This window comes from Tachypleus tridentatus, chromosome 3 (genome assembly GCF_004210375.1).
Source record: "Tachypleus tridentatus isolate NWPU-2018 chromosome 3, ASM421037v1, whole genome shotgun sequence".
Taxonomy (NCBI): Eukaryota; Metazoa; Arthropoda; class Merostomata; order Xiphosura; family Limulidae; genus Tachypleus; species Tachypleus tridentatus.
This window is the reverse complement of record NC_134827.1, coordinates 24880211-24894200: the sequence shown is the minus strand read 5'-3', so window position 1 is coordinate 24894200 and position 13990 is coordinate 24880211. Positions and strand designations below refer to the sequence as shown.

Here is a 13990-nt window from a genome sequence, read left to right as displayed (position 1 = left end):
GTAATGACTAGTTGCCTTTTCTTTAGTCTTTCACTGCTAAAGTAGGGACGGTTAGCGTAGATAGTCCTTGTGTAGCTTTGCACGAAATACAAAAGTAAACAAACCATTTGTGCTAGTAACACGCACCAATTTTATTTAGTGTGCATTCCAAGTAATTAAGATATATCATTACATGCTTGGTAATCGGTTGATCTTTCCACGTAAAGATATATATATACTTAAATAGCAAATGCTAAGTTAGAGACAAGTTATGTTTCGTGTCTCTTTTACATAACATAGATGTCTAACGGCGTGTAAGCTTGTAATGGTTATATGTTTTTTGTTTTACTTCAGCTTACATAGAATATCTCACACCATATCTGTTTATAATAATTAACAGTCTTTATTTTAATTTTATCACCAGTAAACCATAAGGGAGATTCTAAGAAGCAATATATTGAGGTAATAGTGTGTTGTCCTCTCAAACGTAGCAAGCAATAGTATTGAGGTACTGGTATGTTGTCTTCTCAGTGAGCCTTTAAGAACGTTTGTAAAAAGTATTAACATTGAAGTTTAAATGTATTAGCCTCCTAGTAAACAACAAAAAAGGTTTTACCAGTGAAGTATTGGTACGTTTTTTTTCCTAATAAGCCATAAACACGATTGTAAGAATGGATGTGTTTCATTTTTTGTCCAAACGTAGCCATTATGAGCAGATGCTATAATAACTCTACAGGATCAAAATCGTAAATAATATATTTCTGTGAAAAACATTCAATCAGTTGCAGGTATAAAATACTGGATACAGCTAGCATTATATGCCCCATAAACAGTAGGATGTATCTGTGGTAACATATGGGTTTATGTTTGTGGCGTAACATTATCTGGGATAATATCTAGTTTTATGTTTCAATAAACAATTTATGTAATCAAATGCTTCACTGAGTCTATTTCTGAGAGGTTTTATTATTGTTTCTTTCAGTTGTCAACTGTGTTGATCTACATCTTAACATGGCTTCCCTCATGTTTGTGTCTTCCTGTTCCTTCAGAAGATGGCGTCTGGGGTACATATTCAAGGAGTTCCTATTACTATTCCAATTATTCCTTTCCGAAAACATCAGCACCTAGAAATCCTTTCCTCCCCAAGCCACAGAAATGTTCAGACACTGGACGTACAGTTTGTACAGTTGTCGACCAGTATCCCTTGTAAGTCAAAATGTCTCTTTATTAAACCTTACAACTTGTTTAAAGTAATTAAAATAAAATAAGAAGTTGTAGAGACTTAGCTTTGATGGACTGTTTGTAGAATGTACAACGTTTTTGCTTCTGTACTAAGGTTTTTATTGTTCTTGTAAGCCTTCTTAAGGTCAAAGTTATAAACCGTTCAGCATATGTTTGTTGGATGGCAAGGTCCTCTGACAGAGATCCTTCTCCTGTAAGTTGGTTGTCCACGTGAAAGTATTAGAAAGTTTGCTGTGTGAATCCATGTCAACCATTTCCTGCAGTTTAGTGAAAAAGATTATCCAAAGATTGCTGATGTCAAAGCTGTGTACTTAGTCGGGTGTAGATTGGTGTAATTTGATGTTAAATGGATTCTTTACTTTTTCTGATTTTCCAATGCTGAGCCGTATTAAGAATTTCGTCTTAGACCTAGTTTATAATATGTATGGTTTTGTAATTACGTTTTATTAATGCTATGTTTATGAATGTGTAAGTCCAGCTATATCTCAGCTTCGAATAAAAACAAGTGTGCTTAGCCCCAACAACAAAATTATATCACGATACTTTCTGAAAGTAGGTGAGAAACTCAAGAAACTATGTCATGAGGTCCACATAAAAGTTTATTTCAAATATGACTCTTTTTCAAACTCTAATGAAATCGGAACAGTCCAGTTAAAACAAAAAGAATTAATCTACAAAATACTGTACTAGACTAAAAATCCTAAAAAAATCAGCATTGGTCAAATCAAAACAGGTCATATCATAAACTGGAGCCAACACCAAATTTTCGACGTGGCTTAGAAGTGTAAAATGATAAAAATTAAAGAATTCATTTACATCAATTTAGACCTGACTATTTTCAGCCAGGACCACGGCTAAATTTCCTGTAGTCCACCCCCAATTAAAAAAGTGTTTCTCGTTAAATCTAATAATTTCAGGCATAATTCTTCACCACAATTTATTCAGTGTTGAATCTATAGATTCTAGGATTTCGTTTTATTTCCATATCATTAAGTATCTTGTGTACATCTCTTACCCCACGAGTGGGGTAAAGGTAAACTATTTAATTCTTGAGCACTCTAGATATTCAATCTCATACTACTACAACTTTGGCTTTACCCTAAACAATACCTCACTTTTTTTAGCCAAAAGAATGTCCCACCTTAGAATCACGTAAGAGCAGTCCGTTAGATTCCCACCGAAAGAGTTGTTTATATGCTCTTTGATGTAATAATTTCGTAATTTCTGCCTTTAGTTTCTTACCTACAGCTTTAATTGAATGAAGTCCCATCACAAACTGAACAACATCTTTTGCTTTAGTCTACTTCGCATATCTTAATCTACTATAACGTCCATGATTTGTAGTGTAAACGTTGATAAAAATTAGTGTGCGAGTCCTTACACGTCTTTAGTAGATTCTTTAAGGTAGTATCATTTCCTTCTAACTCAGTTCATACATATTGCTCATGTAGCCTTACAAATTTGTTTGGTAATACAGTAAATAATAGCTGGTAATTGTTCACTGTCGTTTTTCATTCTTGCACTTATCTTAAATTTCTCTCACGTTTTCATCCTCTGTTTAAATTGCATCCATTAAGTTTCCAATTTCATTTCAGTTCAAACTGACTATGAATTACATGTTATTTTGACAAAAGCGACACATTCACAGACTCACAACGCTAAAAAATTCCTAACAGCCGCGAGTTCACAGCAGACGTTGAATTTTTTTTTAGTTTATTTTGAATTTCGCGCAAAGCTACTCGAGGGCTATCTGTGCTAGCCGTCCCTAATTTAGCAGTGTAAGACTAGAGGGAAGGCAGCTAGTCATCACCACCCACCGCCAACTCTTGGGCTACTCTTTGTGCCAACGAATAGTGGGATTGACTGTGACATCATAACGCCCTCACGGCTGAAAGGGCGAGGATGTTTGGTGCGACCGGGATTCGAACTCGCGACCCTCCTATTACGAGTCGAATGCCTTAACCACCTGGCCTTGTGGGGCCTAGACATAGTGTGAGGGATACATGAAATACCGTTTTTATTCGTTTATAAGACGATTCGCTTATAAGACGGGTCCCAACTTCACCTGAGAGATTGTCGATATTCTGTTTAGACTCGTTTATAAGACGAAGGAAGGAAAGCAGGTAACGAGAGAAAAGTGAGAAAAATGGAAATGAATAGAAACATAATTTTGGGTTTCGTATACGATATTTCGATTTCAGATTGGAAGGAGAAAAATAGAAGAGATAGAAAAGTGAAAATAAATGAATAAATCCAAACTCGGTGTTCAAGCGTTTAATGGAATTTCATCAACTATTTCATTTACTGTATGATAAATATTCACATTTAAAACACATAACAAAGAACAATCTAACGCACAAAACTTATCACAACATATTTCAGTATCAAAGTACGTTTATGCTAACTTTTAAACCACATTTCTTCAAAGTATTAAAAGAGTTTACGCAAACTGCACTTTAATAGAACACAGCAAATCAGTATGCAAGTTATGAAATTCAAAAGCCTTCAAATTATTCGTTGTCGCTATCTCCAAACAGTTCATAAAACTGCTCCTCGGACAATCCATCATCGTAGAGGTCACATTCCTCCGTGTTCTCCTCCTGCTCTACGTCATCTCTGCCGCCGATAAACTCACTGAAAAGTTCATCATCCTCACTGCCGTCAATGGAATTCGAAATTCCGCATTTGAGGTACGATCTGATAACCATATCTGACGGAATCTCGTTCCAAGAGTCCACAATCCACTGACAAACTGTAGCTAATTCCGGTCGTTTAAGGTTTCCCGCCTTCGTCAGCTGCTTCTCACCGTTGACCATCCATTCATTCCATTTCTGCCTCATATGCACCTTGAACGGTTTGTTGAGACAAACATCCAGTGGCTGGAGAACTGAGGTGCATCCGCCTGGTATCACACACTGGTACGTTCTGTTTCTCTTCAGCTCACTTTTCACAGAGTCCAATAAATGTGCACGAAACATATCCCACACAAGCATGGACTTTTCATTCAGCAGTGCACCTGGTCTTGGAGGAAGCGTTTCGTAGTTTTTCTTCCTTCATTCTCCAATCCCGGACCGTTTTCTCAGTTACGCCGAACTCCCGCTCTGCTGCACAGTTGGAACTTCCCTTAGCAAACTCAACGACTTTCAGCTTAAATGATACATCATATGAGTGTCTCTTTCTCTTCTGTGACATGATAGTAACGGTAAATGTTTGCTGTTTATTGAATACCAGTAGGTGTTGACAACAAGGTACTTACCAACAGCAAGCTAGTGCCGAGAAGCAGCCAAGGTAGCAACCAAGTGTTCGGGAAGAAACCGACAAGATGCTAAAAGATGTGTCTTTATTGATTCTTCTTCGTTAGCACTGTGGATGCATTGTGCTTACCGGTATGACGTTATAGGGAAAAACGAAGTCCCGCGCGCCCTTCAACGAACGATGCGCTGACTCACAATCACAGATCTAATAATAACAAGATAGCTCACTTCCCTATTTTCACTGTCTGAAATATCTGCACAGTTCTGAGTGAACTAAATTTATTTTCTATGTCTGTAGACCTCGCCTATAAGACGGGCCCCCCAATTTGAGCCCGAAATCTCGAGGAAAAATCCCCGTCTTATAAGCGAGTAAACACGGTAGTTCTTTATAATGTCGAAAAAGATGTGGTTCTTCCTCACAGCATTTCACCAATAAAGGTAGCTCAGTGTTGTCCAGAACCTCAGAATAAAAACTAGAAGGTATTCAACATTTCTTAAGATTCAGATATAGCTCCGGACTGTTCCCTACTTTTAATATACTTCATTTAACCTCGGGCTCTTGGCTTTCTTACCAGAGTTTTCATCAAGCAACAATGAATCAAAAAGTAGAAATTCGTTTCTCTGTGAAACAACTGTTCAAATACAAGCGTCTTAGCAACAATCTTAACACTACCTGAAATTGGATATTGGGCTTTGTTTGGTTTTGATGAGCAGTCCGTTACTGACTATTTCGAATGTGGTTGTCAGGTTGTAGTTCACTACTAGCTGAAACAAATTGACTATACAACATTCGTATTTCTCTCTAAAGTTGGTGATATTTGGCATATTTTACTGAAAAACTCACGAGAGTAAAACCACGAAAATAATTACACAGACGATTCAGAAACGACATCTAACTTTCGAAGAAAAACGTCCATCACTATCCCAAACATATCTGAGGACTTGCAACGCTAAAATTCGGGTTTCGATACCCATGGTGGGCAGATAACCCATTGTGTAACTGTGTTTAACAACAAACAATACACTGTTGAGGTATGAGGCTTCTGCTAGAAAGCCGAAAGAAAACTATTCAACGAAGATATACGTTCGTTCGTATTTTTCACACTTAATTAAATTATTTGCGAGTTTTTAAAAATTAACGTTGTATCTTAGCTTGCCACAAATAACGAATATACCATTCATACATTCAGTTGTTAAAACTGCGTCTCACTCATAATCAACCATGAGTTGCTATTCTGGTATTGTTAAGTAGCTGGAGTACATCTCCCCTGGATGAAAGTTATGTAAATTTATGATTAATGAAATGCTGTCTTAGGACATGAAAAGCTGCTTTCCTTTTTTCATATAATTGTATAAAAAACGCAAAAACGTTCATAACAACTAAAAACTACAAAATGTGAAACCGCAAGCTTCTAAGTATCTCCACATGTACCCAATGAACTTTCATACCAAATTTTTTTTGGTTCGGTAAGTTTTGGATTTCACGCAAAGCTACACGAGGGCTATCTGCACTAACCGTCCCTCATTTAGCAGTGTAGAACTAGAGGGAAGACAGCTAATCATCACTACCCACCGCCAACTCTTAGGCTATTCTTTTACCAACGAAAAGGGCTGAAAGGGCGAGCATGTTTGGCGTGACGGGGATTCGAACCCGCAGCTCTCGGATCAAATTTGGAGAAGATTAATCTACAGGCGGGTGGAGTAATGATTAAAAAACCCATAAAAGGGTAAAATACAAAATTAATCTAATGAGTTTAAGCATCACTTCTGACAAATATCCATGCACATGGTACATGAACATACAATATTACTATTACATTTATATAAATATGGTTTCAAGGACAGCACGAAGAGACTACATAGCACAATGAGAAGAAGACATATGTTTGAGTCTTTAAAAAAACTGATTAAAAAGTATTCGAAAATGTTTGTTTGTTTGTTTGTTTTTTGAATTTCGCACAAAGCTACTCGAGGGCTATCTGTACTAGCCGTCCCTAATTTAGCAGTGTAAGACTAGAGGGAAGGCAGCTAGTCATCACCACCCTCCGCCAACTCTTGGGCTACTCTTTTACCAACGAAAAGTGGGATTGACCGTAACATTATAACGCCCCCACGGCTGGGAGGGCGAGCATGTTTGGCGCGACTCGGGGTATTCGAAAAGACACTAAGGTTGTATAATATCACGATGTAATGTGCACGAAATAGGCTAATATGAATGAATATTGTAAACCTAAAATTTAAATAAAGTGTAGTAATGTTACATAAATTATATGAAGTTGTTATCTACCTACTCGTTGGCGTAACTCCAACCTGGAATTAAAGCTGGAGGAATATTTATGTTGAAAAAGATTAAACTTTAAACACGGAAAAATAACATTTGTTATTTTGAATTTCGCGCAAAGCTACACGAGGGCTATCTGCGCTAGCCGTCACTAATTTAGCAGTGAAAGGCTACAGGGAAGCCAGCTAGTATTCACCACCCACCGCCAACTCTTAGGCTACTCTTTTACCAACGAATAGTGCAATTGACCGCACATTATAACGCCCCCATGGCTGAGAGGGCGAACATGTTTGGTGCGACGGAGATTCGAATTCGCGACCCTCAGATTACGAGTCGAACTCCTTAACTCACCTGGCCATACCGGGTCTCACAGTGGATGAAACTTTATATATGTGTATTTCATGTTGGACAGCTAGGTGAAGTACTGAACGTAATGTTTCAATCTCAAGTGTCTATAACTTACTGTCAGACACGTTATTACACAGTTGTGTTCTTTTATTGGTCTACTGAAAACTTTAAAAATAAACAAGGGCGTCCATAGTCTTTCAGCCATCGCGTCAGAAAAAGTTGATTCTTACGTGTGCATTTTTTGTGGAATTTCACTGACATGTGATTTCCAGGTGAACTTGATGGAAATGGTGGGTTTGAGGATTAGTGGGCATGCGTAGACTTGGTGGAAGATAGTTAAGGGATATTGTGTGAAGCAAGTGGCGGATCCACCAGTGTTTAATGATTTGTTTTGTTTCACGTGGACGGTTTGTGAGTAAACTTAAAATACGTCGGTACAATATTATACAACCCAAGTTTGAATTCAAATCCAATGAATTTTTGTTTGTTTGGTTTTGAATTTCGCACAAAGCTACTCGAGGGCTATCTGTGCTAGCCGTCCCTAATTTAGCAGTGTAAGACTAGAGGGAAGGCAGCTAGTCATCACTACCCTCCGCCAACTCTTGGGCTACTCTTTTACCAACGAATAGTGGGATTGACCGTCACATTATAACGCCCCCACGGCTGAAAGGGCGAGCATGTTTGGCGCGACTGGGATGCGAACCCGCGACCATCAGATTACGAGTCGCACGCCTTAACACGCTTGGCCATGCCGGGCCCAGTCCAATGAAAGCTTGGTGGTTGTTTTTTAACATCTGAGTGAACAACAACTTTGACATTATTATTACTAAATCCATGAAAAACGAGCGTAGAATTATTTGGTGATTAGGGCGCTCGACTCGCAACCTGCAGGTCGAGGATTTGAATTCCCGTTACCGAATATCTTCGCTCTTTAGTCCCTGGGGGAGTTATAATGTTTCGGTCTGTCCCACTTTTCGTTGGTTAAAGAGTATCACAGAAGTTGGCGGTAGGTGTTGTTGACTAGCTACGTTCCCTTTAGTCTATTGCTGCTAAACTAAAGACTGCTAGCACGATGTAGCTAGACCTCGTGCAGTCTTGCGTGAAATTCAAACCAGACAAATAAACCATGAAAAACCGTTTCAAAATATCTATATTTACATGAATATTACTGCAATTATACACACTGACACTGCCCTGGAAGGGGTTATTGTAAGTTCAAGTAATTGTAATAATATTCTCCAGAAACTAGTTCCTATCTACCAGAGGAGAAGAAGAGGCTAAGTACACATGACCCTCGCAGCTTTATAACACCTGAACTCCGATAAAGATCACCTGACTTGCAGTTTCTCTGTGCCGTATTTTCGGTGTTTGAAATAAGTTTATTATATTCTAGACACCAGAAACTTACCTATACAGTTATGTAAACTGATAAAACAAAAGCCGTTTGGGTTTGAGGATTTCGCTCCTTTCTTAGGAATGACTGTTAAAAAAGTTAACAAGAGAGATGAATAAAGAAAGCGATGTAGGTTATTGATAAGACGGCTGGACGAGTTTCTAAGGACAGCGTTGGTCGATTCGGTCTTCACAAGGGATCAAACTTTGTTAAACGCTTCTTAGATATTTTTACATATATATACTCAGGCGACACTCCAAAATGTCCCGTATCAATCGGATCAAATCTGTAATCTACCTCTCGATATAATAAACAGGCCCATTACAGGTTTGATCGGAGATCGTTACGGGAAATTTTGGAGTATAACCTGAGTGACTGAGGGTTATATAATTATTAATTAGAATTGCTTTTATGGAATATATTTCGCTAAGGGGTAATGAAGGTAACTTTAATACATTTAGCAAATAGATTCGTCGCTAGCAGCATTAACTCTTGGGCTACTCTTTTACCAACGAATAGTGGGATTGACCGTCACGTTATAACGTCCCCACGATTGAAAGGGCGAGCATGTTTGATGCAAACGGGATTCGAACCCGCGACCCTCAGATTACGAGTTGAGTGCCCTAACCACCTGACCAGAGCAAGTGAATGAATGTTTGGAATACAGTAAGAAGCAACACAATGGGCTATCGAAACTCGGATTCTAGCGGCGTGAGTCCGTCGAAAAACTGGAAATGGGGATGGGGGAACAAGTAATATCTAAAAGAAGAAGCAGCGCCACCAGTAGAGTCCAGTTTTGTTTCCAGTTCGGACGACTATTTTGGATCTTCATTGCAGGATGAAGAGAAAATATCTGATTTCTGAGCATCATGGTTTTCAAACCTAAATAACCATTACGATTAAAGAAAAAGGGGTCGCTGAATTAGTGCACGAGAGTGAGGGGTCTGGGCGAAACAAATTCAGTAAATGTGAGCATCCACATTAGCCGCGGGCATCATGAGTGGCACCGCTGAAATAGAACCTTTATTTCAGTGTTGTCGAGAAAACCCACTTGTAAAGAAAAAATATATATATGTAAAAACGGCTGGTTTGGGTTGAGAAAAAATTTTACTTAGAGGAGCGAGGGTCGAAACGTTGTTCGATCCTCTACACCAAAGTTTTCTTAACCCAAACCAGCCTTTTTTGTATATATATTAGAATCATTATTTTCTCTTTCTCTTTGCTCGGCGCAAATGAAACTATCCAATCAGAAGCGAGGGTAACAAAACACGTGAAACATGGACGATTTACTAAGTGCAGCGGAATCTTCCATTGCACAATTGCAAATTAAGTATATATATATATAAAGACATTTCCGAAACGCATAATACTCTGATGACATCGCAAGCGTTCTTAGTGTTTATGGTGAGTAAAAGGTTTTTTTTTTTTTTTGATAAATAAACAGGGTTTTCATTGAGTCCCATAGTAACCTTGATACTTTAATTGTTTATAGAGGACTTTAAAGTTGCCCTTCTACTGAAAAATATTAATGTGCAATTAATCACTATATCCTTGCTAAAACTTAACACTGTTAAGCAATTACAGTGAGCATGAAAATTATTAATAATGTATTTTTGATAAAAACGTTAATAAAGAAAAAAAGCAAAACAATGAATTTTCAATTCGCGTCTGGTGTGGACATACAGTCTGCCGCGCCGCTTGTGGCCGTGTAGATGCGTCTGAGGACAGGTTATTTTCGAAATTCTAGAGGAATGTTTCAACCTTTTTATTTGTTTATTTTGTTTGGAAATTAACATTGATGAATAATTTAATTGAACGTACAGTCAAGAGGCGTGGCTAGTAAGAAGTTAAATTATAATGTACAATACAAAATCATAACATATATCACGTGAGGTATAATAACACGATGTTATTAAGTATTAATTAAGTTATCAATAATAAGTATAGTATTATTTCCAAGAAATATAATAATGTGAAATAACGTATTCCTTATTGAAAGTAACAAACATAATTAAATAAACTAACTTCATTTAGAAAATTTATAATTAAGTACCTCAAACGATGTATTTATACATGTGTGGGTATTGTACATTACGAAGACCTCTACTGGTAATGACGAAGTCTGGATGTGTTTACACAGTATTTGATTTCCACTGAAAAAGTTAACTTATACAAGGAGTTTTTACCAAGGACATGGCCCGGCATGGCCTAGCGGGTAAGGCGTGTGACTCGTAATCCGAGGGTCGCGGGTTCGCGCCCGCGTCGCGCTAAACATGCTCGCCCTCCCAGCCGTGGGGGTGTATAATGTAACGGTCAATCCCACTATTCGTTGGTAAAAGAGTAGCCCAAGAGTTGGCGGTGGGTGGTGATGACTAGCTGCCTTCCCTCTAGTCTTACACTGCTAAATTAGGGACGGCTAGCACAGATAGCCCTCGAGTAGCTTTGTGCGAAATTCCCAAACAAACAAACAAACAAACCAAGGACATATAAATGATTAAAATTGTTTATATAGGTCAATGAAAATAAGGCCCGGCATGGCCAGGTGGTTAAGGCACTCGACTCGTAATCCGAGGGGTGCGGGTTCGAATCCCCGTCACACCAAACATGCTCACCTTTTCAGCCGTGGGAGCGTTATAATGTGACGGTCAATCCCACCATTCGTTGGTAAAAGAGTAGCCTAAGGGTTGGCAGTGGATGGTGATGACTAGCTGCCTTCCCTCTAGTCTTACACTGCTAAATTAGGGACGGCTAGCGCAGATAGCCCTCGAGTAGCTTTGCGCGAAATTAAAAAAACAAAAAAAACAAAACAGAAGATCCGTATTATTACAGCCACCAGGATTCAGAGTTCTTGTTGTTGTTTTCAGTAATGAAGCTTGAATCACACGGAACCTGAGATCCACAGTCTGGCACGCCAACCACTGGGTTACCCTTGGCCCGTCAGATATGATTTCAGGTCTGATTTATTCTGTATATAATCTCGGCACTCTTACATTCCCTGTATGATCTCAAGACTGGTTACTTCTTTGTATGATTTCGGCATTGTTGCACGTTTTGTATGATTTCAGAACTATTGTATTCTCTGTATCATCTCGTGATTGTTACATTACTTTTTAGATCTCGGGACTGTTAATACTGTATGATCTCCGAATTTTTGTATTTCTGATATGATCTTAGAACTGTTGTATTCCTAGTATGACCTCAGAACTATTATACTTCTAGTAAAATCTCGTATACATTCTCACTATTATGAACTATATTAAACATAAAATATTCAATGTGTCTTATTTCTATAGTGGCAGCTACTGCGCGTTTCCGTGTTGTTGTTCTTTTTTTCATACTGAGTAACGTCGATTATTTATTGTAATAGCAATAAGAAATCTCTATATGTTTTGTACTGAAATGTGTACAGAAACTGGTATTTAACTGCAAAATATATGAAGTATAATCGATAGTTCCAACGAAGTGTGGCGTTTTCGAAAGGCCATTCATGTAAAAAAAGTTGCAATTTTTTATATCTTAAACGATAGTTTCAGTTTTATTAATTCAGCCGTTTACAGGAAACAAAATAGAACTAACCTTCCTTTGTTCTTACGGTGAACTAAACATAACTAACAATCTTCCATTATATTTACAAGAAACAAAACAGAACTAACATTCTTCTATTGTTTCACTCCTGTTTTCAGTGACCATATTTTTGATGTTTTGAACAAAGTCAAAACAAGGGGGTTTAACTTCAGTTCAGTGTTCTTTGATGAACGTGAAGGAGATGCCGAACCCACGATATTACCAGAGTTTCCAGTTGCCCCCGAAGAGACAAAGAAACACGAAGGTTTCCTCATCTACCAAACCTCTGTCCATTACCAGTACAGTAAACCCACTACAAAGTCTTGGGATTATGGACCTCATGCATATCCAAGACATACGAAAGCGACTCATCCTCATCTACTGACGCAGCTTCCATTTCATGCCCACCGGTAAGTGTTCCTCATTCATCCTCATCTGTTGATACAGCTTCCATTTCATGTACACCGGTAAGTGTTCCTCATCCATCCTCATCTATTGACACAGCTTCCAGTTCATGCCCACCGGTAAGTGTTCCTCATCCATCCTCATCTATTGACACAGCTTCCAGTTCATGCCCACCGGTAAGTGTTCCTCATCCATCCTCATCTATTGACACAGCTTCCATTTCATGCCCACTGGTAAGTGTTCCTCATCCATCCTCATCTGTTGATACAGCTTCCATTTCATGCACACCGGTAAGTGTTTCTCCTCACTGATTAAGTGATTTGCTCATAGATCTGAGAAATTACAAATGTAGAAGCCGATTAAGTTTTGACCAAATAGCATTTACAGTAGTTGTGGAAATTCGGGCCAAGTAAGCAGTTATACAACTGGAGTCCTTTCACTGATTTATATGACATTTATGAACATTTTTTAAAGAATTAACCAAAGTACATGACGGTTTTATCAGAGAATGTTTCTAACGATGACCTAGATATGGATAAACCAGCTAAGACGTATATGTGCTGCTTGTCTAAGGGGAATAAAAATAATCACTATAAACGCAATAAACCCTTCATCTAGTTACTTCAGCTTTAAGTGTCAGAGTGAAAATTATTGTACTTGATTTTCGAGTGAACGCCAATACTATTTACTCTCACTCTGACTAATGTTATCACCGTTTTTCCCTGGTTTATTTTTATGTATACAACACGTATCAAATACATAACTACTTTTCAGGCACATTGTAAAATAAGTAGAAAAATCAATGTTTTTGAGCACAATAAAAGGTACGCTAACACAATTGATACCAGTCCTGATGGTAGCATTACTAAAACACACATCAAAGAGATAGGCTTAATTATTTTTAGATTTATTTCTCAACCCAAACATTTAAACGTCCTGATGTATGTCAGCGTGTTTCACCAAAACACGTTATCAATGTAAATTGTATGTTAACTTCTTCCAACCAGTAACCCCCAACACCCAAAAACAGGAGGCTAAAGTATGTACATGTTTGTTTGTTAGTTTTTGAATTTTGCGCTAAGCTACACGAGGGCTATCTGCGCTAGCCGTCCCTAATTTAGCAGTGTAAGACTAGAGGGAAGGCAGCTAATCATCACCACCCACCGCCCAACTCTTCGGCTACTGTTTTACCAACAAATAGTGGGATTGACCGTAACATTGTAACGCCCCCACAGCTGAAAGCATGTTTGGTGCGACAGGGATTCGAACCCGCGACCTTCATATTACGAGTCGAACGCCTTAACCCACCTGGCTATGCCGTGCCCGTATGTACATGTAAAATACTAACATATTTTCCCCGGGATTAAAATCCCATAATAGATTTAAAAACGTCAATACCTGTAGGGTAGGTGGAGCACTTGCCCTGACAATAATTTGGTCGCTAATGTTTTCTCTGAACTTTATTTTGAATATTTCTATTGCTAAACGATATTATGTTCCATTAAAATTACAGATGATTAAATA

At 38.3% G+C, this 13990-nt stretch overlaps 1 protein-coding gene across 1 annotated transcript in view; it reads left to right on the top strand.

Annotated features, from left to right (window-relative positions):
- LOC143246554 (uncharacterized) overlaps positions 1–13990 on the top strand; it is a 49899-nt gene that overhangs the window by 19156 nt on the left and 16753 nt on the right. Inside the window, exons 2-3 of the mRNA XM_076493450.1 lie at positions 962–1185; positions 12181–12471. Of these exons, the coding sequence (XP_076349565.1) occupies positions 962–1185; positions 12181–12471 (515 nt within the window). The remainder of the gene's footprint in view (positions 1–961; positions 1186–12180; positions 12472–13990) is intronic.